The 27,471-nt window shown below is 57.4% G+C and overlaps 1 protein-coding gene across 1 annotated transcript; it reads left to right on the top strand.

The window, feature by feature from the left end:
- The first annotated feature begins 1,431 nt into the window (after positions 1 to 1,431).
- LOC115618918 (deleted in malignant brain tumors 1 protein-like) lies at positions 1,432 to 26,435 on the top strand. Its single transcript, XM_030510864.1, has 22 exons — positions 1,432 to 1,754; positions 2,387 to 2,734; positions 3,268 to 3,597; positions 4,569 to 4,901; positions 5,295 to 5,411; positions 5,521 to 5,567; positions 5,857 to 6,691; positions 10,449 to 10,781; positions 11,368 to 11,697; positions 12,512 to 12,841; positions 13,486 to 13,809; positions 14,702 to 15,031; positions 15,593 to 15,922; positions 17,136 to 17,474; positions 18,183 to 18,512; positions 19,328 to 19,657; positions 20,677 to 21,003; positions 21,638 to 21,967; positions 23,122 to 23,451; positions 24,428 to 24,757; positions 25,756 to 25,872; positions 25,978 to 26,435. The coding sequence occupies exons 1-22, from the start codon at positions 1,622 to 1,624 to the stop codon at positions 26,115 to 26,117; spliced, it is 6,693 nt and encodes a 2,230-aa protein (XP_030366724.1). The 5' UTR covers positions 1,432 to 1,621; the 3' UTR covers positions 26,118 to 26,435.
- Positions 26,436 to 27,471: the final 1,036 nt, after the last annotated feature.

Raw genomic sequence — 27,471 nt, 5'->3', positions numbered from 1 at the left:
GGAGCCTGGGGCTGGATTGGACCCGGGGAAGTGGGGATGGAATGGGGCAGAGGCAGCCGAGGACAGGGAGAACCTCTGAGCAGATGGGACTCAGGTAATGGACAGGGGGGAACTAAATCCAGAGGGAAGAGCAGGGAGGAGGGATCAGTGCAGGAGGAGGGATGAGCTCCAGGCAAACCCCGGGCAGAGGAGGGGACAATCCTGCTCTCCCCACCCACAGCACCCAGCTCAGCCTGGAGCTCGCACCGGGACGGTCCCGGTCGGATGGGCATGGGAATCTTGGGACCTTGCCTCCTGTCCCTGCAGAAGGACCTGGTTGGCTTCACCGCAGCGGGGCTCCTCCTCAGCCTGGCCTGCCTCTGCGGTGAGTGCCTCTTCCAGGAGCATCCCAGGAGGAAAAGGGGGTCAGTCATCCGCAGGAATGGGGGGGACCGGATGGGGCAAAGCTTCCTTGGATGCACCAGCCTTTGGAAAGGAGGAGAAAGTGTTTGGTGGGGAAGGAGACCGGTAGCTGGGTGTTTTCCCACTGCAATGCCGTGCCCAGAGCAGTTGGGAAACCCTTGGCACCATTCCCACTGGTGACATTAAGACCAGCAATAGCTTTATTTGTCTTGGCCACCACTCCAGGGCCACCCAGTTCATCTGCAAAGGGCACGAAGTCACAAAGTCCTCTTCCCTCTTCCTGCCCAGCGCAAACAGGAGCATTTCATGGGTTGGGAATAGGAAGGAAAACCATATCTGAAGCCCCTTTGAAGAGAATTGTCCTTCAGAAGGGGGTTTGCAGAGGATTCCTCTCCTGGAATTTGTCTTTGAGCCAAAGGAGAAGGGTATCCGTGGTTCACAAAGAATCCCAGACGGGTTTGGGTTGAAGGGACCTTAAAGCTGATCCAGCCCCAACCCCCTGCCATGGGCAGGGACACCTTCCACTAGAGCAGGTTGCTCCAATCCCTGTGTCCAACCTGGCCTTGAACACTGCCAGGGATGGGGCATCCAAACCTCCATTCAACCCATTCCAATGTCCCATCACCCTCACGGTGAAGAACTTACCAATCTCTCATCCAACTCTTCCCTTTTCCAGTTGGAAGCTGTTTCTCCTCATCCCATCCCTTCATTCCCTTGTCCAAAGCCCCTCTCCAGGTTTCTTGGAGCCCCTTTAGGCGCTGGAGCCTTCACCTGCTGCTCACGCTCACTCATGTGCTGCAAGTGCCTGTTGATGGGTCACATCGAGCTCCTCCTCACCCAGCACCCCCAAGCCCTTCTCCTCAGCATGCTCTCCATCCATTCTCCAGCCTTAGAAGCACAACTTCCAACCACAACATGAGCCACCACCCTTTGCAGAAGGCTCCATGAAGCTCATCCCAGCAACGCTGCCCTTTCCCAGTGCCACTCTTCCACCTCGGACCCTCTCCGTATCCCTCTTGTAGGTCCCGTTGCTTCCCAGCGGGCATCCCTCCGCCTGGCAGACGGACCCCACCGCTGCGCTGGCAGGGTCGAGGTCTTCTATGAGAACCGGTGGGGAACGGTGTGTGATGACCACTGGGACCTGCAGGACGCGGCCGTGGTGTGCCAAGAGCTGGGCTGTGGCGCGGCGCAGTCAGCCCCTGGCACCGGGCGCTTCGGGATGGGGTCTGGACCCATCTGGTTGGATGATGTCAACTGCACGGGGACAGAGGTGGCCCTGTCCTCCTGCAGGACGAAGGGCTGGGGGAAGAACAACTGCCACCATGGTGAAGATGCCGGTGTGGTGTGCTCAGGTAATGCTCCATGGAAGCGATGGGATGGAGGGAGATGATGACACGTGGTCTTCAAAGCAATTCCTTCGCAAAGCCATGAACTGTGAGGTTGGAGCTCCAGCAGCTTGGAGCTTTGGTGGCTGGTCGAGGTGCTCACGGTGATTGGTAGGGCCAGAATTGACCCAAAAGACATCAGCACGTGGGTTGTCACCTCCACCTGCAAAAAGGACACGGTGCCCACCAGGAAAAGAAGCTTCCCTCCTTCTCCTGTCCCAGCAGCCTCAGGATCTCCAGTTGGAGTGACCACAGGTTGCTGGGACCATGTGGCATCACCCCATCCTGGTCCCCTGCATCACCCCATCCCAGTCCCCTGCATCATCCCATCCCGGTCCCCTGCATCACCCCATCCTGGTCCCCTGCATCACCCCATCCCGGTCCCCTGCATCATCCCATCCTGGTCTCCTGCACCATCCCATCCCGGTCCCCTGTATCACCCCATCCTGGTCCCCTGCATCACCCCATCCCAGTCCCAAGGTGGCTGCACATGGGTGACTGTTGGGTGCAGTCAACGACCACAGTGGAATGCAGAATGGTCCTGCAGAAGTGAAGGGTGAGGTGTTCTCATGGTGCTCCTCTTGTGTCCTCCTCTGTAGATGCCTCCAGCCACCCCATGACCATCCGCGCTGGTCCCATAGAGCTCCGCCTGGTGAACGGCCCCAACCGCTGCTCGGGAAGGGTGGAGGTGATGCACAATTCCCAATGGGGAACCGTGTGCGACCGCGACTGGAGCATCCCCGAGGCCACCGTGGTGTGCCGGGAGCTGGGCTGCGGGGCTGTGGCCTCAGCCTATGGAGCAGCTCACTTTGGCCAAGGCTCAGGTCCCATCTGGCTGGACAACGTTCAGTGCAACGGGAGTGAAGCCGCCTTGGCCGAGTGCTCGGCCCAGCCCTGGGGCATCAACAACTGCAACCACGGGCACGATGCTGGTGTCGTCTGTGCAGGTAACATCTTGCTAATGGACCAGGAGATGTTCAGTGGAGGATGCTCTGCTCTGGGGGTTCATCAGACACCGGCTGGGTCACCCCATTGCCCTTATCCATCTTCAGCCACACTTTGCTCTTTAGCTCATGGGTCCACGAAACAGACTCTTTAGCAGGGACTGGAGTGATAGGACAAGGGGTGATGGGCTCGCTTAAAGAGGGGAGATGCAGGTTGGACATAATGAAGCTCTTCCCTGTGAGGGTGCTGAGGTGCTGGCACAGGGTGCCCAGAGAAGCTGTGGCTGCCCCATCCCTGGCAGTGTTCAAGGCCAGGTTGGACACACAGGCTTGGAGCAACCTGCTCTAGTGGAAGGTGTCCCTGCCCATGGTTGGAGCTGGATCAGCTTTAAGGTCCCTTCCAAGGTTGCTGCAGCACCTTTCCCAGGCACCTGGAGGCTGCACGCACAGGAGGATGCTCGGATTTATCCCATTGCAAATCCCAACCGGAGCCGTGGATGAGGGTCAGGATGATGTGCCGCTTGCTCCTTCCACAGATGAGGACATTTCGAAGCAGCAACCGCTGCGGCTGGTGAATGGCTCCAACAGATGCCTGGGGAGAGTCGAGGTCTTCCACAACAAGAAGTGGGGCACCGTGTGCGACGACATGTGGGACCTCCACGATGCCACTGTGGTGTGCAGGCAGCTGGGTTGTGGCGTGCCTGTGTCGGTGCTGTACTGGGCTCACTTCGGGCCAGGGTCAGGTCCCATCTGGCTGGACAGTGTCCACTGCAGGGGGACCGAGTCCACCCTCACCGAGTGCGAGCTCAGCAAGTGGGGAGAGCACGACTGCGGGCACAGCGAGGACGCCGGGGTGGTCTGCTCAGGTAACACCAGGCTGGTCAGTGTCCACCCAAGCAGGGGTTGGCTGGGTGCTGGAGCTGCTGTTCTGTCCCAGCGCTGTGCCAGGCTTCTCTCCTCGCTGCTCACTCTTCCCCAACCCCAGCACCAAAGGCAGCTTCACCCAACCACTTGGCTTTGGAGTTGAGCAAAAGTGTCACCCTGCCTGACACAGGAGTCGTGCACCCAACTCAGATGGGTGGGTTTGCCCAGAGAAGCTGTGGCTGCCCCATCCCTGGCAGTGTTCAAGGCCAGGTTGGACACAGGGGCTTGGAGCAACCTGCTCTAGTGGAAGGTGGCCCTGCCCGTGGCAGGGGGTTGGAGCTGGATCAGCTTTAAGGTCCCTTCCAACCCAAACCATTCCATTAGTCTATAAGCTTGAAGGTCCCTTCCAACCCAACCCATCCCATGAGTCTATGAGCTTGAAGGTCCCTTCCAACCCAACCCATCCCACAAGTTTATGAGCTTGAAGGTCCCTTCCAACCCAAACCATCCCATCCCACGAGTCTATGAGCTTGAAGGTCCCTTCCAACCCAACCCAAACCATAAGTCTATGAGCTTGAAGGTTCCTACCAACCCAACCCATCCCATGAGTCTATGAGCTTGAAGGTCCCTTCCAACCCAACCCATCCCATGAGTTTGTGAGCTTGAAGGTTGCTACCAACCCAACCCATCCCATGAGTCTATGAGCTTGAAGGTCCCTTCCAACCCAACCCAAACCATGAGTCTATGAGCTTGAAGGTCCCTGCCAACCCAACCCAAACCATCCCATGAATCTATGAGCTTGAAGGTCCCTTCCAACCCAACCCATCCCATGAGTTTGTGAGCTTGAAGGTTGCTACCAACCCAACCCATCCCATGAGTCTATGAGCTTGAAGGTCCCTTCCAACCCAAACCACCCCATGAGCCTACCAAGCTCTCCCGGAGGCTCTGTCTCACCCCTGTGCTCCTCTTGCAGGCACCAACCCCTTGCAGCTGCGGGTGCAGGACGGCCCCGGTCCCTGCGCGGGGCGGGTGGAGGTGCTCTACAACGCCACGTGGCACGGGGTGTGCAGCAGCGGCTGGAGCCTGCTGGAGGCCGCGGTGGTCTGCAGGCAGCTGGGCTGCGGGCCAGCCCAGGCAGCACCCATGGGAGCCCCGCTCGGCCAGGAGCACGGCCGGGCCATGCTGGAGGGGCTGAGCTGCCGCGGCACCGAGTCGCTGCTCCTCGAGTGCCAGCACAGGCACTTGGCGCCGGGGCCGTGCCTCCAGGGCTCAGTGGCCACCGTGGTGTGCACCGAGACGAAATGTGAGTGCTGGGATCCTCCATCACCCCCTCTGTCTACATTGAAGCCAAAGCAAGTGCTTGGTGAGGTGAAGGCTCCCAGCGCCACCCCAAGCTTGGAAGCATTGAGGTGGGCAGGGTGGAGGCAGCTGAAGGCAGTGGAGTGGGGCCATCAAGGTGAAGGCATCTCAGTGGGCTTGGAGATCTGAGCATCCCACCTATGTTTGCATTACCCCAGTGGTGGGGGGCCCATGCATGCACCATCCCAAAAGCAGAGGAGCTCTTGCTCCTGATGAGGGTCAGCCCCAGCACCCAGGGGGGAAGATGCTGCAAGAGCCCAGAAACATGCAACGCAAGAGCAGGGTGAGAGGGGTAGAGAGGGTTGGACGATCCCTCTGAGCTTCACTCTTCCTGCAGATATTGTAGATTCCTGTCCGGTGCTGGAAGGTCTCCTGGGCATGGGCATGATGCTCTGCGGGACCCTCTTGGTCCTCTACCTGTGGACAAGGTGGGGAAGATGGGTTGGACGCTCCCCAGGTAAGAGCAGGACTGTGGATCATGGGGCACCTCGCCTGCTGGCATGGGTGCAGCCCAACCGGGTGGGCTTTGCACCCTCCAGGCATCACCCCGTTCCTTCCTTTTGCAGACAACCTCCTCCTAAAGAAGACAGAGGACACCGGGACATCATTCGAGGCATAGGGCAGCCTTGGTGGGGAAGGCAAGGCTCCCTCAAGACCCCAGGAGACCCCGTCCTGTGGAGCCAGCAGAGCAGAGCAGTGGCTGCCATGGTCAGCAGAGAGGACCTTCCCTGGCAGGGTGGATCCCTCTGCCCCATAGCCCCACAGCTCACTGCACGGAGTCTCTGTGGGTCCCAGTTCCTCTGTGCAGCGCCAAGTTCCTCAATCTCCAAGCAAAGTCTTCCCACATCAACCCCTACCTGGTCCTCTGGGTAGACTCCAGAATCCTAACCCCATCTGCACAGCCTCCTCATTCCCACCCCTATAACCTCTATAACTCCTATTCCCACCCCTATAACCACTATAACCCCTATTCCCATCCCTATCACTATAACCCCTATTCCCATCCCTATAACCACTATAACCCCTATTCCCATCCCTATAACCACTATAACCCCTATTCCCACCCCTATAACCACTATAACCCCTATTCCCACCCCTATAACCACTATAACCCCTATTCCCATCCCTATAACCACTATAACCCCTATTCCCATCCCTATAACCACTATAACCCCTATTCCCACCCCTATAACCACTATAACCCCTATTCCCATCCCTATAACCACTATAACCCCTATTCCCACCCCTATAACCACTATAACCCCTATTCCCACTCCTATAACCACTATAACCCCTATTCCCATCCCTATAACCACTATAACCCCTATTCCCATCCCTATAACCACTATAACCCCTATTCCCATCCCTATAACCACTATAACCCCTACTCCCATCCCTATAACCACCATAACCCCTACTCCCATCCCTATAACCACCATAACTCCTACTCCCATCCCTATAACCACCATAACCCCTACTCCCATCCCTATAACCACCATAACTCCTATTCCCATCCCTATAACCACTATAACCCCTATTCCCATCCCTATAACCACTATAACCCCTATTCCCACCCCTATAACCACTACAACCCCTATTCCCACCCCTATAACCACTATAACCCCTATTCCCACCCCTATAACCACTATAACCCCTATTCCCACCCCTATAGCCACTATAACCCCTATTCCCACCCCTATAGCCACTATAACCCCTACTCCCATCCCTATAATCACTGTAATCCCTATTCCCAGACCTACAGACCCCTGTAATCCCTGTAACCCCCTGCAGCATCACATGCAGTGGCACCCAGTGCCATCACCCTCACCGCATTCCCAATGGGATCCTACCTTTTCCCCTAATCTCCCATGGAATTGAGGGTTACTTCCCAATCCAGGAGCAAGCAAGGTGCCCTCCCACCCTGCCCACAACTGCCTCTCAAAAGCCCATCCGGAACAGGGTGAGGAGTCCCTCACCCGTTGTATGAACTCAATCCACTTCCAGGAGAATCCCTACACAGATTCAGGGATATGGAATGACTTGGCAAGGTGGAAGTGGTGGAAAAGCAGATACTGTGGATATAGGAGCATTGTAGAAGATTGGGTCAGATACAGGAGACTCAGCTAACATTGGGTGAGATATTAACCTGGCCATCAACAAGGAAGGGCCACTGAGTCCAGCACTGGGGCAACGACACAGGAGGGACATGGAGCTGTTGGAGCTATTCTGTCCTCAGAATAGGGAGAAACGGGAGCTTGGACCCAGTTTTGTGCAATAAAATGTGTATACCATTCGGAGAAGGTCTTCGTGACAAGATTTAGAGGTGGATCTGGCAGTCCTGGGGTGAAGGTTGAACTCGATGATCTTAAAGGTCTTTTCCAACCTCGCTGATTCCCTTGCTGGTCACTGTCGGGAATCTCTTTGCCACTGGCCTGTTTGTTTGCAAAGAAGAGGAACAAAGTCCTTGGGCTCACCGAGCCTCGGTGCAGATAAACGCAGCCACCTTCCCTGGCTGCTCCATCTTCTATGAGATGAGGTTTGACTCATTTCCAGCTCACTTCTGTCCCCTTGTTCACTAGACCTCTTCTTCTGGTCTCCAGCCCTAGCTCTGCATGCCTCTGGGGTTTGGGTTCCTCCTGGTTGAGCTTCCTAGAGGCAGCAATCTGCTTGCCCAATGCAAGCCCCATCCTCAGTGCCCCACCAGCCCAGCAGCCACCTCCACCTGAACCCTCCTATTCGGAGCAAGAAGTGATGTTTGTTTGATGGCCCCTTTGGAAAACTCCTTCTCTCCAGCACAGCTCCAGCGTGCCACCACCAAGGGATGGGAGGGCAGCAGCTCTTCCAGCTTCTCAGCATCTCAGGACATGCTTGGGGCAGTGCTTTGCAAGGGACCCTTTCTCATGGCAGATAGCGTCCAGGCTCACCTGATGGCAACCACCACCAGCTCCAGCTCCACAATAAAGCCTTTTCCAGCCTTTACTAACCTGTTTTCTTGCAGTGGATGCTCCCTCACCTCCCAAAACCCCACCAGAAGCTAATGTAGCCGTAATGAAGGGTCCTGATGACTTCTCATAAGGACCAGGGGTGATGGTTTCAAGCTTAAACAGGGAAGATTTAGATGAGATGTTAGGAAGAAGTTCCCTGTGAGTGTGGTGGGACACTGGAATGGGTTGAACGGAGAAGCTGGGGCTGCCCCATCCCTGGCAGTGTTCAAGGCCAGGTTGGACACAGGGGCTTGAGCAACCTGCTCTAGTTGAAGGTGTCCCTGCCCCTGGTTGGAGCTGGATCAGCTTTAAGGTCCCTTCCAACCCAATCCATGAGTCTATGAGCTTGCACTCTAAAGCATGTCCAAAGTCTTGTCCCAGGCCGCGGCCCCGCGCCGTCGGGGCTGACACGTACGAGACGGGACCCGCGTGTTTGTTTGCTCCGTGTTTTTCCTGGAACAGCTTTGCCATTGCGCAAGGCAGTGACAAGAGTGGCCGCTGATGGGGCAGCAGGTCACCCCCTGGCACAGCTTCACGGGAAGTGAAACTCCCAGCTGGGAGCAGGGCAGAGGAAGAGGAGGGTTTGCTGCAGAAGCCCCACTGGCCAGCGGGACACAGGGCTCTGTTGGCATCTCCCACAGGGACAGTCCGCTCCAACCTCCACCCTGCAGACATGGCCACGTCGAGAGGTCTCCATCCTTCATCCAGTCATCCCAGGAGCAGAAACCAACCCAATCGTGGTGGGGCCAAAAGCATGGGGACTCTCCTCCTGATGGCGTGTCTTTGGGGTGAGTGGTGTTTCCCTTCGCTGCTATGGGGAGCCCATCGGCCACATCAGCTCATCCAGTTGTGCTCCACGGAGCACAGCAGAGGCTGGCCATGGGTCCTGGGTTTCACTGGGGGGGCTGGGGCAGGAGGGGGTGGCTTGTGTGGCTTTGGAGGTGGGTCAAAAGGGTTTTGTGTGAGGTCAGGAGCTCAGCTCTCTCTGCTGCACTCCAGGAGCAGGTCTACTGCTGCACACATGCCTTTACCCCACAGCCAAAGGCTTGTGCCCCATAATCAAAGGCTTGTGAGCATTACAAGAGTAGAGGGAAGCACGTCTGATCCCTTCTGGATCTTAAGGTCCTTTTCAATCCAAACCAGTCCATGGTTCTATGCTTCCATGATTCTTGTGCTCACAGAGCCGTGAGGAAGCCGCAGACCCTACAGGTCCCTTTTCCAGAGCCATGGTTTGCTCCCAAACATTGATTGAAGGATGGGGAGGAGCTTTGCTGGTGCGAGGATGGGGAAGAGCTTTGCTGAGGAGCAGGATCGTGTTGATGATCCATCAACGCCATCACTTTGGAAGTGGTTAAGGGTGGACTCAGGGCTCTGCCCAAGCTGCTCCAGCTCAGAGCAGAAGCTGGTTATTCCATTTGGGCAACCTTTTTGGTGCTGTTTCTCATTTACAAAGGGCACAAGGAGAAACATTCACCTTCTGGCCACGTTTGGAGTGAGCAAAATCAGGAATGTGCTGGAGAACATCTGGGCTGGGACTTGTCCAGCTCAGTCAATGCACGTGTGACGGGGCAATGCTTGCAAGAAGCATGCCAGCGAGTCCCTCAGCTCTGCGAGGTCACTGCAGGGTTGGGTTCTTGCTTATTGTGGCGTTGCAAAGACGCTTCTGGACCTGAGCTCTTCAGAAATCATTATCCATGGTCAAAAAGCTTATTGACACAACGCAATCAGATCCCTCCTGAACTTCTGCTGACCCAGTGGAGCTCTGCACGTGACTCATGTCCAGTGATGGCTCCTTCCCGCACCGTTTCCCTTCGGATAGCACTCCTGCTATGGGGCCAAGCTCAATCTCACGCCTAGACACTGTGCTACTAAAGCTGTGTCTTGAGCACATGGATAAGCTCAAATAGCTGCACTGAGAGAGCTGGGCTGGGTCAGCCTGGAGAAGAGAAGGCTCCTTAAGGGGACACCTTAGAGCAGCTCCAGTGCCTAAAGGGGCTCCAGGAAACCTGGAGAGGGGCTTTGGACAAGGGATGGAGGGACAGGACAAGGGGAATGGCTTTAACCTGCCTGAGGGGAGATTGAGATGAGCTCTGAGGCAGAAGCTCTTCCCTGTGAGGGCGGTGGGGCACTGGAATGGGTTGAATGGAGAAGGTTTGGATGCCCTATCCCTGGTAGTGCTCAAGGCCAGGTTGGACACAGGGGCTTGGAGCAACCTGCTCTAGTGGAAGGTGTCCCTGCCTGTGGCAGGGGGTTGGAGCTGGATGAGCTTTAAGGTCCCTTCATCCCAACCCATTCCATGAGTCTGTGACTTTTTCCGCCTGTTACATGAGCCCCTGAGGTTTAGATGCAGAGATGGGCTTCAGCTGACTACACCTGAGATGCCCAGGGCAGGTCTGGGATGGCCAATGCCACCTCTGAAATCCTTTTAGGGTGGCAGGAGCCACCTCAAACAAAGTCCATCCACCCCCTGGATGTCACCTCCCTGCTTCTTCCCCATCCCGCATGTCCAGGCGCATCCAGTGAGAGCCCGAAGGAGTCCCTTCGCCTGGAAGGAGGTCCCAGCCGCTGCGCTGGTCGTGTGGAGGTGCTGCACAACGGGACGTGGGGGACGGTGTGTGATGACGGATGGGGCTCCCTCGAGGGCCAGGTCGTGTGCCGGCAGCTGGGCTGCGGGACGGTGCTGTCGGTGGCACCGGGAGCTCGGTACGGAGAAGGGACGGGGCAGATCTGGTTGGATGAAGTCAACTGCACCGGGGAGGAAAAGGACCTTTCGGAATGCCGAGCGAGGCCGTGGGGAGAACACAACTGTCACCACATTGAGGATGCCAGCGTTGAGTGCTCAGGTACCCACCTGGCTGCGCACATCTGCATCCCTGCATCCATCCCTGCATCCATCCATCCCTGCATCCCTGCATCCATCCCTGCATCCATCCCTGCATCCCTCCATCCCTGCATCCCTGCATCCATCCCTGCATCCATCCATCCCCTGCATCCATCCCTGCATCCATCCATCCCTGCATCCATCCCTGTATCCATCCATCCCTGCATCCATCCCTGCATCCCTGCATCCATCCCCTGCATCCATCCATCCCTGCATCCATCCCTGCATCCATCCATCCCTGCATCCATCTCTGCATCCATCTCTGCATCCCTCCATCCCTGCATCCCTGCATCCATCCCCTGCATCCATCCCTGCATCCCTCCATCCCTGCATCCCTGCATCCATCCCTGCATCCATCCCTGCATCCCTGCATCCATCCCCTGCATCCATCCCTGCATCCATCCATCCCTGCATCCATCCCTGCATCCCTCCATCCCTGCATCCACCCCCTGCATCCATCCCTGCATCCATCCCTGCATCCCTCCATCCCTGCATCCCTGCATCCATCCCGCGGGATGCACAACCCCTCTCCAACCTTCTTCCCACAGATTCCATCGTGGCCACCCTGGGCACCCTCCAGCTGGTCAATGGCCTTGACCGTTGTGCCGGGAGGGTGGAGGTGCTGCACGACCACATGTGGGGCACGGTCTGCGATGATGGCTGGGACCTGCTGGATGCGGCCGTGGTGTGCCGGCAGCTCGGCTGCGGCACGGCGCTGGCGGCCACCCATGGGGCTCACTTTGGAAGGGGTCATGATCCCATCTGGTTGGACGAGGTGAACTGCACCGGCACCGAGGACACGCTCTTCAACTGCCGGGCCAGCACGTGGGGCCACAACAACTGCTTCCATGGGGAGGATGCTGGAGTGATATGTTCAGGTAACTCACCTCGAGGTGCAACGGGGGCCATTGATGGACTTCCAGGGTTCCAAAAGGATTGTGGGATGGGTCCTGCATATATACAGATGACCTTCAAAGGCCCCTTCCAACCCAACCCATTCTATGGTTCCATGATTCTATAGATGACCTTCAAAGATCCTTTCCAACCCAACCATTCTATGGTTCTCTGATTCTATAGATGACTTTCAAAGGCCCCTTCCAACCCAACCCATTCTATGATTCTATGATTCTACAGATGACCTTCAAAGATCCTTTCCAACCCAACCATTCTATGGTTCTCTGATTCTAGAGATGACCTTCAAAGGCCCCTTCCAACCCAACCCATTCTATGGTTCTCTGATTCTATAGGTGACCTTCAAAGGTTCTTTCCAACCCAACCATTCTATGGTTCTCTGATTCTATAGATGACCTTCAAAGGCCCCTTCCAACCCATTCTATGATTCTATGATTCTATAGATGACCTTCAAAGGTTCTTTCCAACCCAACCATTCTATGGTTCTCTTGATTCTATAGATGACCTTCAAAGGCCCCTTCCAACCCATTCTTTGATTCTATGATTCTATAGATGACCTTCAAAGATCCTTTCCAACCCAACCATTCTATGGTTCTACGATAACGGGTCTTTGCAATAAATTGACTTTGCAATAAAGCCCTTTTTCAAAGCGACCCCTCAAAAGCCACTTTCAAGAGGATGCTGAGCACCGTGGGCATGTGGTCTCCCACCACACACAGAGGATGCCCAGGCTGAAGCTGTGGCTCTCCCGGTGCACTCCCCCTTGCGTGTCATTGGCAGGTTCGGGGATGTCCGTGGCCACCGAGCTGCGCCTGGCCAACGGCTCGACGCGGTGCGACGGCAGGGTGGAGGTGCCCCACCACGGCGCCTGGGCAGCGCTGTGTGACGAGGGCTGGGGCCTGGCCGAGGCGCGGGTGGTGTGCCGGCAGCTGGGCTGCGGTGCAGCGCTGGTGGCACCCGCCAGGTCACGTTCTGGCCAAGGACCTGGGCAAATGTGGCCCAACAGCGTGAGCTGCCTGGGCACCGAGACCGCCCTCTCCATGTGCAAGGTGCAGCCCCGAGGCAACGGCACTTGTCACCACGGGAAAGAAGCTGTCGTGGTGTGCTCAGGTAACCCCCTCGGGTGTGATACAGCATGAGGAGCGTCCATCACCTTGATCTTCTGCCTCCACAAGCCATGGGTGTTCCCATTACAGGGTGTCTGGGTGCTGGAGAAGTTGGGTGCATCCTCCTGGAGGGGTTGGTCGCGATGTCAGTGGGTGGGATGTGCTGCAGCATGCTGGCCCTTCCCCATATTTATATTCCCAGATATCTATTCCTATGGGAGGGGCTGGAGCATCTCCTATACAAAGGGAAGCTGAGAAAATTGGGGCTGGAGAAGAGAAGCTGCGTGGAGACCTCAGAGCAGCTTCCAGGGTCTGAAGGGGGCTACAAGGATGCTGGAGAGGGACCTTCATCAGGGACTGGAGTGATAGGACAAGGGGTGAAGGGTTTAAACTTAAACAGGGGAGGTTTAGGTTGGAGATAAGGCAGAAGTTCTTCCTTGTGAGGGTGGTGGGGCACTGGAATGGGTTGAATGGAGAAGGTTTGGATGCCCCATCCCTGGTAGTGTTCAAGGCCAGGTTGGACACAGGGGCTTGGAGCAACCTGCTCTAGTGGAAGGTGTCCTGCCCATGGCAGGGATTGGAACTGGATGATCTTTAAGGTCCTTTGCAACCCAACCCATTCCATGATTCCATATCTCACTCTTCCAGGTAACTCGGAGGGTGACCAGGTCCGGCTGGTGAACTATGGCAGCCGCTGCGCCGGCAGGGTGGAGATCTTCCACAACAAGCAGTGGGGGACCGTGTGCGATGACAACTGGGACCTGGTGGACGCCGAGGTCGTGTGCCGGCAGCTGGACTGCGGGCGAGCGCTGTCGGCCCCGGGGAGAAGCCAGTTTGGGCGCGGGGACGGCATCATCTGGATGGACGAGACGAACTGCACGGGCACGGAGAACGCCTTGTCCGCCTGCCCGGCCCGGCCCTGGGGCACCGGTAACTGCTACCACGGGGAAGATGCTGGTGTGGTTTGCTCAGGTGAGGACTTCTCCTTCCGCATCGCTCCATGCAAGGTGGAGGGATGGTAAGGTGCAACCAGTGGGGTTCTTCATCACCCTCCCTGCACTTGATGGTCCCATCTGATGGCTGCTCCTCCCATCCCAAGCAGAAACTGGCTGCTTATGGCCTGGATAGGTGGATTCTTCACTGTGTAAAGAACAGGCTGGATTGGCAGAGCCCAAAGAGTTGGGGTGAATGGTGTCACATCTAGTTGGTGACCCGCCACTGGTGGTGTCCCCCAGAGTTCAGTGCTGGGGCCAGTTCTGTTTCATCTCTTTATCAATGATCTGGATGAGGGGATCGAGGGCACCCTCAGATGACACCAAATTGGGTGGGAGTGTTGGAAGCTCTGCAGAGGGATCTGGACCGGCTGGATCCATGGTCTGTGGCCAATGGTTTGAGGTTCAACAAGGCAATGTGCCGGGTCCTGCACTTGGACAACCTCATGCAACATGGGTTAGTGGTGGCCCTGGCAGTGCTGGGGCAATGGTTGGACTTGATGATCTTAAAGGTCTTTTCCAACCTGGTTGATTCTATGCCTCTATGATTTAAGGCCATGGGAGACATCCCTGCAGGGATCCCTATTTCCCACTCCAGCTCCCACAACAGGACCAACTCATTGTGGGGAAGCTCTTCAAAAGCAACCTGCCTGGAGAGCAATTCCTGCAGGGAGTGGGGTCCAGGAGGGTGCAGGACCAGTGTGCACCCTCTGCACGGAGATGCTCTGGTGCAGGGTGCTCCTGGGGGGAGTTTTGGGTTTCACCCCTCCTCTTCTCTGAGGCTTTTGGCAGTTGGAGGAGGAGCTGGGAGCTTGAATTCCAATGGGACGAGCATGTCTGGAGGCATTCATGACTCCCTTGGGTGTTTGCAGACTCACTGATCCCGGAGCCGGCTTCGCTCCGGCTGGCCAACGGCTCGCACCGCTGCGCCGGCAGGGTCGAGGTGCTCCATGAGGAGCACTGGGGAGCTGTCTGCGGCCAGAGCTGGGATAAATGGGACGCCGAGGTCGTGTGCCGGGAGCTGGGATGCGGGACGGCGCTGCCGGCGTCGGAGGGAGCGAACTTCGGCACCAGCCCCCTGCGCGTGCGGCTGGAGAACGTGAACTGCCAGGGCACAGAGCTGAGCCTGAGGGAATGCCCAGCGAGCTCAGGGGGAGACAGGAGCTGTGACCACGGGAAACATGCCAGCGTGGTGTGCTCAGGTGGGTTCCACTCCAGCACCAGCCATGGGTCAGCACCAGGAATGTCCCCATCCCAGCTGGGAGCAAGGTGCCTCTTGCTGCTGGGTCAAGTACCCCCAAACCCATCGAGAAGTGTCTCCAGGGGTGGGGATGAGACAAAGTGTCTCCATGGATGGGCATGAGATGCTGTGGGTTCAGTAGTGACACAACCATGCAGCACCAAGCCCTTGGAGAAGTGTCTCCATGGGTGGGGATGAGATGCTGTGGGTTCAGAGGCAATGTGACCACACAGCACCGAACCCTTGGAGAAATGTCTCCATGGATGGGCATGAGATGAAGTGCCTCCATGGGTGGGGATGAGACAAAGTGTCTCCATGGATGGGCATGAGATGCTGTGGGTTCAGAAGCAACACAACCATGCAGCACCAAGCCCTTGGAGAAGTGTCTCCATGGGTGAGGATGAGATGCTGTGGGTTCAGAAGCAACCTGACCACACAGCACCATCTATGTGCCAAGACAAAGGGTTCTTCCTCTTCCCACCTTGGTGCCGGATGCTCTGAGCACGTCCTTGCCCTCCCGCAGGCTCGGTTGTGTCCAGCTTCGCCCCGGTCCGGCTGGTGAACGGCTCCGGCGGCTGTGCCGGGAGGGTCGAGGTGTTCCACAACGGGAAGTGGGGGACGGTGTGTGATGACAGCTGGGACTTCCTGGACGCCAAGGTGCTGTGCCGGCAGCTGGGCTGCGGCGCCGTGGTGCTGGCCCCGCACCGCGCTCACTACGGGCAGGGACAGGGACCCATCTGGCTGGACAACGTGCGCTGCACGGGGACGGAGGCTGCCCTCTCCGAATGCAGGTCCAAGGGCTGGGGCATCCATGGGTGTGAGCATGGAGAGGACGCCAGCGTGATCTGCTCAGGTAATCACCTGCAGGCTGCAGGACAAATGGGTCTTCTCCCATTAGAACTGGCCTCATGGTCAGGGAGGACTCTCGGACAGCTTTGGTTGGTCCATGGTTGATGTCCCTGTGATGCTCAGAGCTGCAGGAGCCCATGAGATTCCATCTATCTCCTGCTCAGCACCGAGTGAGCCCATGAGATTCCATCTCCCATCCCTCTATCTCCTGCACAGCACAGCGTGAGCCCATGAGATTCCATCTCCCATCCCTCTATCTCCTGCTCAGCACCGAGTGAGCCCATGAGATTCCATCTCCCATCCCTCTATCTCCTGCTCAGCACCGAGTGAGCCCATGAGATTCCATCTCCTATCCCTCTATCTCCTGCTCAGCACCGAGTGAGCCCATGAGATTCCATCTCCCATCCCTCTATCTCCTGCTCAGCACCGAGTGAGCCCATGAGATTCCATCTCCCATCCCTCTATCTCCTGCTCAGCACTGAGTGAGCCCATGAGATTCCATCTCCCATCCCTCTATCTCCTGCTCAGCACTGAGTGAGCCCATGAGATTCCATCTCCCACCCCTCTATCTCCTGCTCAGCACTGCGTAAGCCCATGAGATTCCATCTCCCACCCCTCTATCTCCTGCTCAGCACTGTGTGAGCCCATGAGATTCCATCTCCCATCCCTCTATCTCCTCTCCAGCTCTGACTTTCTACCAGAGGAACCCCACAGCCCATTTTAGTGGCTGGGGGCACTGGGTTGCAACCAGATTGCTTAATATCAGGCTGGACTTCACTTAATATCCAGGTGTCACTGACTGACACAGCCAGTGTTGAGCTCAGTTGCCCAGGCATGGGAAGGTAACACCTCACCCTAGTTGGAGTTGGGCTAAGAGATCCTACAGGAAAGCCTGTGCCCTTCAGGAGCAGCAGGTGAGGTATCCCAGGAGTCCCAAATGGCACAAGGATGTGACTGGACCCTGCCCTTGGTGTCTGCTTTAGGAGGGGTCCCAATCTTTGATTCTATGGCTATGGACAAGCCCATGTAACCAAGACTTGGGCACCACTTGGGCCAGCTCAAAGGTCTGTCCTCTCTGTCATGGCAAGAGCATCCGTGACACATAAGGTGTGACAGACAAGGGCATCTTTGACCCCCAGGAGTGCTCAACTCACTGCTGAAGGTTCCATGGGGCAGAAGGTATCTCCTTAACACGTGTTTGCTCTCTGGTGCTCTAGGATCAGGCATTTCCGACCTCGGGAGCCTCCGCCTGGTGAACAGCTCGGACCCGTGCTCCGGGAGACTCGAAGTGTTCCATGACCAGCGCTGGGGTGGGATCTGTTCCGATGGCTGGGACCTGGCCGAGGCCCATGTGGTGTGTCAGCAGCTGGGGTGCGGGACGGCGCACGAGGCGGTGGGGTCCCCCCGCTTTGGGACAGGAGATGGCCTCATCTGGGTGGATGCCGTGGAGTGCACCGGGACGGAGGGGGCCCTCTTGGAATGCAAGGTGAAGTTGTGGGGCGCGGAGAGCTGCAGGTCGAGGGGACACGCCGGCGTCGTGTGCTCTGCAGCTGCAGGTCAGTGGCGGTGAGTCGGGGATCAGGTCAGCATCCACCTCCTCCTGCTCCTGCTCAACCTCCCCCTTGTTCCTTCAGACCCACCAGGGAGCAACAAGGTGGTTGCCATCTCCTGGCTTCCCCCAGGCAAAGCGCTTGGAAAACCTCAGCCTGGGATTCCCAGAAATCCCAAGCCTATAGAATGGAGACATTCCATCACACACGGAGTGCTGGCACACCAGGGTTGCTGCTACCCCTGTGGTTTTGGGGTTCTTTATCCATGCTGCCACACAGCCTCTAGTCCTCGGGGTGTCCCTTCTCTTCACCAAGGCAGCATGATGGTGCCTCCTTGCCCCCATGAGGATACTCCCATCATTGGAGATCCTCCATGAGAACAACCAGCCATTGGAATAATCTCCCCAGGGAAGTGCTGGACTCCCCACCATTGGACACTTAAGATTTGGCTGTATAGGGTGCTGGGACATCTAGCTCATGCTTTGCCTAGAAAGGTTGGACCAGCTGATCCTTGAGGTCCCTTCCAAGCTGGGATTCCATGCTTCTAATTTGGCCAAGTTCACAATCTACTGGGCATGGTCCTCAGAGGCTTTATCCCAAGAGAACACACTCATGGTGCTGGTGGAGCCCTTGCAAGACGTCTTGCAAGGGGAGGTCCCACCGCATGGCCGGCATCTCTGGCCAGGCTTTATTGTCCTCTGGTTCTGGTTTTAGACGTCGACCCGAGGAGCTCGGAAGCCTTGCGGCTGGTGAACGGCCCACACCGCTGCGCCGGGAGGGTGGAGGTGTTCCACAGCCAGCAGTGGGGAACCGTCTGCGACGATGGTTGGGACCTGCTGGATGCGGCCGTGGTGTGCCGGCAGCTCGGCTGTGGGGCAGCCCTGTCCGCCCCGGGGCTCTCCGGGTTTGGACAAGGATCTGGCCCCATCTGGTTGGATGGGGTGAGCTGCGTTGGGACAGAAGCCACCCTCGCTGAATGCCCGGTCAAGCCTTGGGGACAACATGCATGTAACCACGTGGAAGATGCCAGCGTTGTGTGCGCAGGTGACCCTCAGCATGGGCTTTCTCTGTGTCTAAGGCTTTTCTCATGATGCCAAGAGCATCCTGGGGTACATCAGCGAGTGGAGGGAGATGATTCCCTCCCTCTACTCAACCCTAGTGAGGCCACATCTGGAGAACTGCATCTAGCTCTGGGCTCCTCAGTACAAGACAAGGAGCTACTGGAGAGAGTCCAGTGGAGGCCACAAGGATGATCAGGGGTCTGAAGCATCTCTCTTATGGGTGCTCCTTGAGTGGCAGCAGATGCTTCCTTAGAAGGACAGGTCAAGACAGGGACAACCAGAAGGTCCAAGAAGGCCAACAGCATCCTGGCCTGGATCAGCAATAGTGTGGCCAGAAGGACCAGGGAAGTGAAGGGTCTGGAGCACAAGTGTGATGAGGAATTGCTGAGGGACCTGTGGGGGTTAGTCTGGAGAAGAGAAGGCTCAGGGGGGACCTTATCGCTCTCTGCAACTGCCTGACAGGAGGATGGAGCCAGGAGGGGGCTGGTCTCTGCTCCCAAGTAGTGATGGAACAAGAGGAAATAGCCTCAAGCTGCACCAGGGAAGGTTTAGGTGGGATATTGGGAACAATTCCTTCCCCAAAGGGTGCTCAGGCATTGGAACAGGCTGCCCAGGGCAGTGCTGGAGCCACCATCCCTGCAAGTGTTCACACATCGTGTAGACAAGGTTCTAAGTGCCATGGGTTAGTGGTGGCAGTGCTGGGGTAAAGGTTGGACTCGATGATCTCGAAGATCTTTTCCAACCTGGTTGATTCCATAAGTACATCCCTAACAGCGCCCATTCCCTGTTGATTCCCAGACTCGGGCATCGCCAGCAGCCCCCGGCTCCGCCTGGTAGGTGGTTTGAGCGAGTGCTCCGGGAGGGTCGAGGTGTTTTACGCCAACAAGTGGGGCACGATCTGCGATGACAACTGGGACCTGCGGGACGCGGCGGTGGTGTGCCGGGCGCTGGGCTGCGGTGCTGCCGTGCTGGCCTCCGGCTCCGCTCGCTTCGGATGGGGAGCCGGCCCCATCTGGCTGGATGACGTGAGCTGCACCGGGCAGGAGACGGACTTCTTCCAATGCCCGGCCAAGATGTGGGGCATCCACAACTGCCACCATGGGGAGGATGCTGGCGTGGTGTGTGCAGGTGAGAGCTGGGGGTGGCATGGGGGGTTTAAACTGCTGCTGGTACCCAGCGATGGGCAGCCCTTGGGAGGAGATGCTGTGAGCAGGGCTGGGGTAGGAGCTTCTTGCAGCTCACACCCGTGTGTATCTCCTGGACCCATGTGCACTTGAGTCAAGGACAACCTCTAGTATTAGTTGGGGGTATCAGTTGAGTACCAGTATACACACACACACACATTGGGGGATGAAAGGAATGAAGGTGCAACCTGCTCTAGTGGAAGGTGTCCCTGCCCATGGCAGGGGGTTGGAACTGGATGAGCGTTAAGGTCCCTTCCAACCCAACCCATTCCATGAGTCCATGATCCTGCAGCATTGCACCCAGGGGTTTGTCCCCATGGTTAAAAGAGCAGCACCCACCTACAACAACGCCTTCCCTGTTCAATGCTACCAATGCCCCAACGCTGGCCCACATGGGGTTGAAGCACATGGGGTGCTGGAGGTGCTGGTTATTCCTGGGATGCAGGCAGGGGGGGGCTCAGGGTCCAGAGAAGGGCAATGGAGCTGGTGCAGGGCCTGGAGCACAAGTGTGATGAGGAACGGCTGAGGGACCTGGGGGGGTTCAGACTGGAGAAGAGAAGGCTCAGGGGGGACCTTATCGCTCTCTACAACTGCCTGACAGGAGGATGGAGCCAGGAGGGGGCTGGTCTCTGCTCCCAAGTAGTGATGGAACAAGAGGAAACGGCCTCAAGCTGCACCAGGGGAGGTTTAGGTTGGATATTGGGAAGGATTTATCCACTGAGAGGGTGCTCAGGCATTGGAACAAGCTGCCCAGGGCAGTGCTGGAGCCACCATCCCTGGAAGCATTCACAGACCGTGTAGACAAGGTTCTCAGTGCCATGGGTTAGTGGTGGCCTTGGCAGTGGCGGGGTAAAGGTTGGACTCAATGAGCTTAAAGGTCTTTTACAGGCTGGTTGATGCTCTGCCTCCACGCGCGGGTGCCCCCAGCCCGGTGCACGCAGGTTCATGTGTGTTCCTCCGCAGCAGGGAACTCCAGCTCCGCTGACCTGCGGCTGGTGGACGGGCCCCACCGCTGCGCCGGGAGGGTTGAGGTTCTCCACGCCGGGCAGTGGGGGACGGTGTGTGACGACGGCTGGGACCTGAAGGACGCGGTGGTGGTGTGTCAGCAGCTGGGCTGCGGCAGCGCCGAGGCAGCGCCGGCTCTGGCTCACTTCAAGCAGGGGACGGGGCGCATCTGGCTGGATGATGTGGCTTGTACCGGCAGCGAGGACACGCTCGCCCAGTGCCATGCCAGGCCCTGGGGACAGAACAACTGCAACCATGGGGAAGACGCCGGCGTGGTGTGCTCAGGTGCGTCCTGCTGCTAAAACATGGGGTGTGCTGGGGGACCAAGGGGTGTCCGTCCTGCATCCGGCTGCCTCTGCGGTGATGCTTGGGGGGGGTTTAGTTTGGCAGAGAGAAGGCTCAGGGGGGACCTTGTTGCTCTCTATAATTGCCTGAAAGGATGGAGCCTGGAGGTGGTTCTCTGTCCTCTTCTCCCAAAGGATGGGACAAGAGGAAACGGCCTCAAGCTGCACCAGGGGAGGTTTAGATGGAGATGAGGAACAATTCCTTCCCCAAAGGGTGCTCAGGCATTGGAACAGGCTGCCCAGGGCAGGGCTGGAGTCACCGGCCCTGGAAGCGCTCACACACCGTGTAGCCAATGCCCTCAGTGCCATGGGTTAGTGGTGGCCGTGCTGGGGAATGGTTGGACTCGATGCTCTTAAAGCTCTTTTCCAACTTAGTTGGACTTGATCTTGATGCTCTTTTCCAACTGAGTTGATTCTATGACTCTCTGACTCCATAGTTCCATGATTCCATGACTCTATTCTGCAGCGGGATGGTCAAACCCTTCCTGGGGTGAAGGGATCCTTCCCCTCCCCAGTCCTAGACGCTGCCACCAACACCTTGTGTGTGTCCCCAACCCACCCTGTGGTGCTTCCAGGCGCCGGCTCCTGGAACATGTCATCGCTGCGGCTGGTGGACGGGCCCCACCGCTGCGCCGGGCGGGTCGAGGTGCTCCACGCCGGGCAGTGGGGGACGGTGTGTGACGACGGCTGGGACCTGAGCGATGCCAAGGTGGTGTGTCGGCAGCTGGGCTGTGGAAGCGCTCAGGAAGCCCACGGCCACGCTCACTTCGGCCAGGGCACGGGGCACATCTGGCTGGATGATGTGAGCTGCACCGGCAGCGAGGACACGCTCGCCCAGTGCCAAAGCCACCCCTGGGGACGGAGTAACTGCCACCACGGAGAGGACGCCGGCGTGGTGTGCTCAGGTACGGCCCATCCTGCTGTAACCCTTGAGAGCATCGCAGGGATGACCACAGGGTCTGTTTGCTCTGCCCATGTCAGCAGGGTTGGAATCATGGAATGGTTTGGGTTGGAAGGGACCTTCAAACTCATCTAGTTCCAGCCCCCTGCCATGGGCAGGGCCACCTTCCACTAGAGCAGGTTGCTCCAAGCCCCTGTGTCCAACCTGGCCTTGAACACTGCCAGGGATGGGGCAGCCACAGCTTCTCTGGGCACCCTGTGCCAGCGCCTCAGCACCCTCACAGGGAAGAACTTCTGCCTTAGATCCAACCTGAACTTCCCCTGTTTCGCTTTAAACCCATCACCCCTTGTCCTATCACTACAACCCCTGATGAAGAGGAACTAGATGATTTCAAGGTCCTTCCCAACCCAAACCACTCCATGATTCTATGATTCTATCCTGGATCTGGGGTGATGCAAGCCCTGGAAAGGGATGGGTTTTGGGGAGGGAAGCCTCTTTCAGGCAAGGTTTGTCCCCAACCCAGCAACAGGTTCCCACCCCATTCCCAACCAACATCTCATAATGGAACCTGTAAGAAAGATGAGGAGAGATTGTTGTGATGGGATGAGGGGTGATGGTTTTAACCTAAAAGAGGGAGATTCAGTGAGGAAGTTCTTCGCTCTGAGGGTAGTGAGGCACTGGCACAGGTTGTTCAGAGAAGTGGTGGATGCCCCATCCCTGGACACATTCCAGGCCAGGCTGGATGTGGTTTTGGGCAACCTGACCTGGTTGAAGATGTCCCTGCTCACTGCAGAGGGGTTGGAACTAGATGACCATTGAATGTCCCCTCCAACCCAAACCATTCCATGATGAAAACCTTCGCATCCTCCTCCCCATGGCACCAAGTGAGACAACCCCTGTCTTGAGGGGACCACCCGACCCTAAATCCCCAGCCTGGTCTCCATTGCACACCCATGTGCAAGGAGGAGACACCACCATTCTAGGGTATGAAGGTGCGCCTGAAGTCCATCCCTATGGCCACGCTCTTCTGGACAGGGTGCATCCCTCACTAAGGGTGACCATAATGACTGCACTTGCCCTCTGGCTTCTGGTTTGGGGATCTTTTGGCAAGGTGATGGGTGTCCTGTTCCCATTTCCCAACCAGATTTCTCTTGGCAGATGCCAACATCACGGACACGGTGCAGATTCGCTTGGCCAATGGCCCGAACCGCTGTGCCGGGAGGGTGGAGGTGCAATACAAGCAGCAGTGGGGCACCATCTGTGATGACGATTGGGACCTGAATGATGCCAAAGTGATCTGCAGGGAGCTGGGCTGCGGCACGGCCATTGCGGCACCGGGACAAGCTCATTTCGGGCCAGGGGTAGACCCCATCTGGCTGGACAACGCCAAGTGCACCGGCATGGAGACCACCTTCGCCCAGTGCAACCCCAGGAGTTGGGGACTCCATAACTGCAACCACAATGAAGACGCGGGAGTCGTGTGCTCAGGTGGTCAATGGTTGCCCCAAAAAGTGGTTCTAGCTGTGGCTGGGAGGTTGCAGCGCTGGGGGGACATCAGTGATGGGAATGATCGCTAGGGGAATAATGGGAATAATGAGAACTGTGGCTGCCCCATCCCTGGCAGTGTTCAAGGCCAGGTTGGACACAGGGGCTTGGAGCAACCTGCTCTAGTGGAAGGTGTCCCTGCCCATGGCAGGGGGCTGGAACTAGATGAGCTCTAAGGTCCCTTCCAACCCAACCCATTCCATGAGTCTATGAGCTTGAAGGTCCCTTCTAATCCAAACTATTCCAGTAGTCTATGAGCTTGAAGGTCCCTTCCAACCCAACCCATCCCACGAGTCTATGAGCTTGAAGGTCCCTTCCAACCCAAACTATTCCATGAGTCTATGAGCCTGAAGGTCCCTTCCAACCCAACCCATCCCATGAGTCTATGAGCTTGAAAGTCCCTTCCAACCCAACCCATTCCACGAGTCTATGAGCTTGAAGGTCCCCTCCAACCCAAACTATTCCATGAGTCTATGAGCCTGAAGGTCCCTTCCAACCCAACCCATCCCATGAGTCTATGAGCTTGAAAGTCCCTTCCAACCCAACCCATTCCACGAGTCTATGAGCTTGAAGGTCCCCTCCAACCCAAACTATTCAATGAGTCTATGAGCTTGAAAGTCCCTTCCAACCCATCCCATGAGTATGATCCTTAAGGTCCCTTCTAATCCAAACTATTCCATTAGTCTATGATCTTGAAGGTCCCTTCCAACCCAACCCATCCCATGAGTCTATGAGCTTGAAGGTCCCTTCTAATCCAAACTATTCCATTAGTCTATGATCTTGAAGGTCCCTTCCAACCCAACCCATTCCATGAGTCTATGAGCTTGAAGGTTCCTTTCAACCCAACCCATTCCATGAGCATATGACAGGTCAGAAGCTCTCCTGGAGGCTCCGTCTCACCCCTGTGCTCCTCTTGCAGGCACCAACCCCTTGCAGCTGCGGGTGCAGGACGGCCCCGGTCCCTGCGCGGGGCGGGTGGAGGTGCTCTACAACGCCACGTGGCACGGGGTGTGCAGCAGCGGCTGGAGCCTGCTGGAGGCCGCGGTGGTCTGCAGGCAGCTGGGCTGCGGGCCAGCCCAGGCAGCACCCATGGGAGCCCCGCTCGGCCAGGAGCACGGCCGGGCCATGCTGGAGGGGCTGAGCTGCCGCGGCACCGAGTCGCTGCTCCTCGAGTGCCAGCACAGAGACACGGCGCCAGGGCCGTGCCTGCAGGGCTCGGTGGCCACCGTGGTGTGCACACAGCCCAAGGGTGAGCACCGGGACCCTTTGTGGGGTCTGCAAAGAGCGGGGAGGGGGGGGAAAGGTGCCAAGGGGAGGTGCATGTGGAGAGGTTGCACATGTGCACCCCGGTGAGCTCCAGGGCTGTTCCTGGGGGATGCGTTTCGTTTGCCATCACCTTTGGGAACGTTGGAGATGGTGTTTGGAGACTCCCAAACACACTCGTGCATCCCTTCTGGAGAGAGCTGGGCTGCGGCAGCCTGGAGAAGAGAAGGCTCCTGAAGGGAAGACCTTAGAGCAGCTCCAGTGCCTAAAGGGGCTACAAGAAACATGGAGAAGGGCTTTGGACAAGGGAATGAAGGGATGGGATGAGGAGAAACAGCTTCCAACTGGAAAAGGGAAGAGTTGGATGAGATAATGGGAAGAGGTTCTTCACCATGAGGGTGGTGGGACACTGGAATGGGTTGAATGGAGAAGCTGTGGCTGCCCCATCCCTGGCAGTGTTCAAGGCCAGCTTGGACACAGGGGCTTGGAGCAACCTGCTCTAGTGGAAGGTGTCCCTGCCCGTGGCAGGGGTTGGAGCTGGATGAGCTTTAAGGTCCCTCCCAACCCAACCCATTCCATTATTTCTTCTTTTGAGCCCAAATTTCCCACCCCAAACCCTCCGGGTTCCTTCCAGGACCAGCCCTCATTGCTCAGACAGGTTGTGGTAGAGCTGAGACAACTCTGAAGGATGGAGCAGGGTCAGAAATAGGCCTGTGTGAGACACAGCCCCCCAAATCCAACATGGGACAACACACAGGAGGGCTGATGGAGGTTTTAAGAGCAGCAGGAACATGGAAGGTCGCTCCAACCTCCCCATCCCATGGGATATAGCTCTTAATGGCAAGCTTCATTAAGGAAAGCCCCGCTCTGCCACCAGCTGAGGTGCTGGGGGAGGTCAGGCTGTGGTGGGTGATGGCTTTTCTTGCTCGTTGTTACTGCTCATGACTGGAAACGGGATCCCAAGTCCCCTCTCCCCAACCCCAGGTGCTCCATCATCCTGCTTGGCGCTGATCGTGCTGCTGGTGCTGGTGATGCTGCTGAGCGGGGTCCTGCTGTGGCTCATCCTCCAGAGAAGGTGCATCGCAGCAGCCCAGGCTGGAGGTGACCGTCCCATCCCTACGTTCCTACACCCCAACTCCTGGCCCCCCACTTCACCCATGGGGCCATGGAGATGGGGATCAGCCCCATGTCCCCTCCATCCCACAGCCCACCAGCGCCTCAGGGACCAGGGTGCTCCAGCCACCTCCTTCCAGCCCATGGGGGCCATCTACCTCCCCACCACGGCAGGAGCCCCCGAGGACGACACGGAGATGACGCAGCTCATGAAGGAAGACCCTGCCCCATGATGCCAACCCCAAGCTCATGCCCTGGGGGGGGGTCACACCAGGCTCTTGGTGTCCCCACTTCTCCTTCATCCATCTTCCTGAAGACTCAAAGCACCAAGTGAAGGGCAGGACAACTCCACAACCAGCTGGTACCAAGGACTTCTCTCAGGAGCCCCAAAACAAGTGGCCAAGGAGGGGGTCTCCAGCCTGGGGACACTTATTTAACCCCCCCCCCCCCAAGTAGCCCCCGGGGCTCAGTAGGAGCCTGAGGAACCTGGTGGCCAGTGCAAGGAGCAGAAAGGGGGGTGCAAACCAATTAAAAGGGGGACCCCAACCCTCTGGGTGTGATGGGTGAGCGCTGGGGGGACACACGCACACAAGGTGCTTTCATGCTGCTCTGTCACAGCTTCCCCCACACCTCGGATGGAGGCCAAGACCCCCCCCATGTCTTGACCATCTCAGCTGCAAAGCACTTTACCCAGCCCCAAATCCTCAGGTGTCCTCCACGGAGGTGGCCACAGCGCCCTCAACCTGTGCCCGTCCCTTGGTGACCCAAAAGTGAGGAACCTTCATGCTGAGGTTCACGGTGGCACAAGATGTGCTCTTACCCGGTGGCTCGTGGGTCCCTGCTGCCACCCCACATCCCAGCGCAGAGGGACCCTGCTCTCAGCCTCACTTTGGGGTCCATCAGGGTCTCTGGTACCAGCTTCCCCAGGGATGACATCCCAAAACTGGGAGAAGCACAGAACCGAAAGCACAGGAGATTCCCCCCCCAAGACCATGGCCCAAAGGGAGCAGGGGGTCTGCAGGACACCCGAGCAGCCCAACACAGCAGTGAGGACACCCCTTTCCTTGCCAGCTACCGAGATGGTGGTGACCATCACGTTATCACTTGGTGACCACCAGCACTTGGTGCGTGGTCCCAGCCTTAATTCCAAGATGGGCATCTCTGGGAGCAGCCACCCTGGGGCTTGAACCACCAGTGATGGTCCTCATCCCCCACCCAAAACACACATCAGGAGGGTAAACCTCCCCTTGGCCTTCAGGATGCCAAAGGCTGGAGATCCCACAGGGCAGGATGCTCATCTCCAACCCGGTGCCACCTACCCTCGACCACCCCAGACACCCATCGCAGGGGCTGGAATATAGGACATAGGGACTAGAAGAGACACAAGCTCTTCTGGAAGAGGAGCTGGAGGCCAAGCAGGTATCCCAGCCCATCTCTGATAGCCTCAGCAGTTGAATGCAACCCCACAGCTCCATCAACTGCTTGGAAAACCCCTTCCTCCCACCTCAGGGACATGTGGAGAAAGCAGATCCCAGCATGGGAACCTCTTGAGATGTGCCCACTACCAGCTGGGCAACAAAGGATGTT

Source organism: Strigops habroptila, unplaced genomic scaffold, assembly GCF_004027225.2.
Source record: "Strigops habroptila isolate Jane unplaced genomic scaffold, bStrHab1.2.pri NC_044300.1_ctg1, whole genome shotgun sequence".
Lineage (NCBI taxonomy): Eukaryota > Metazoa > Chordata > Aves > Psittaciformes > Psittacidae > Strigops > Strigops habroptila.
This window is presented reverse-complemented; position numbering and strand designations above follow the sequence as displayed.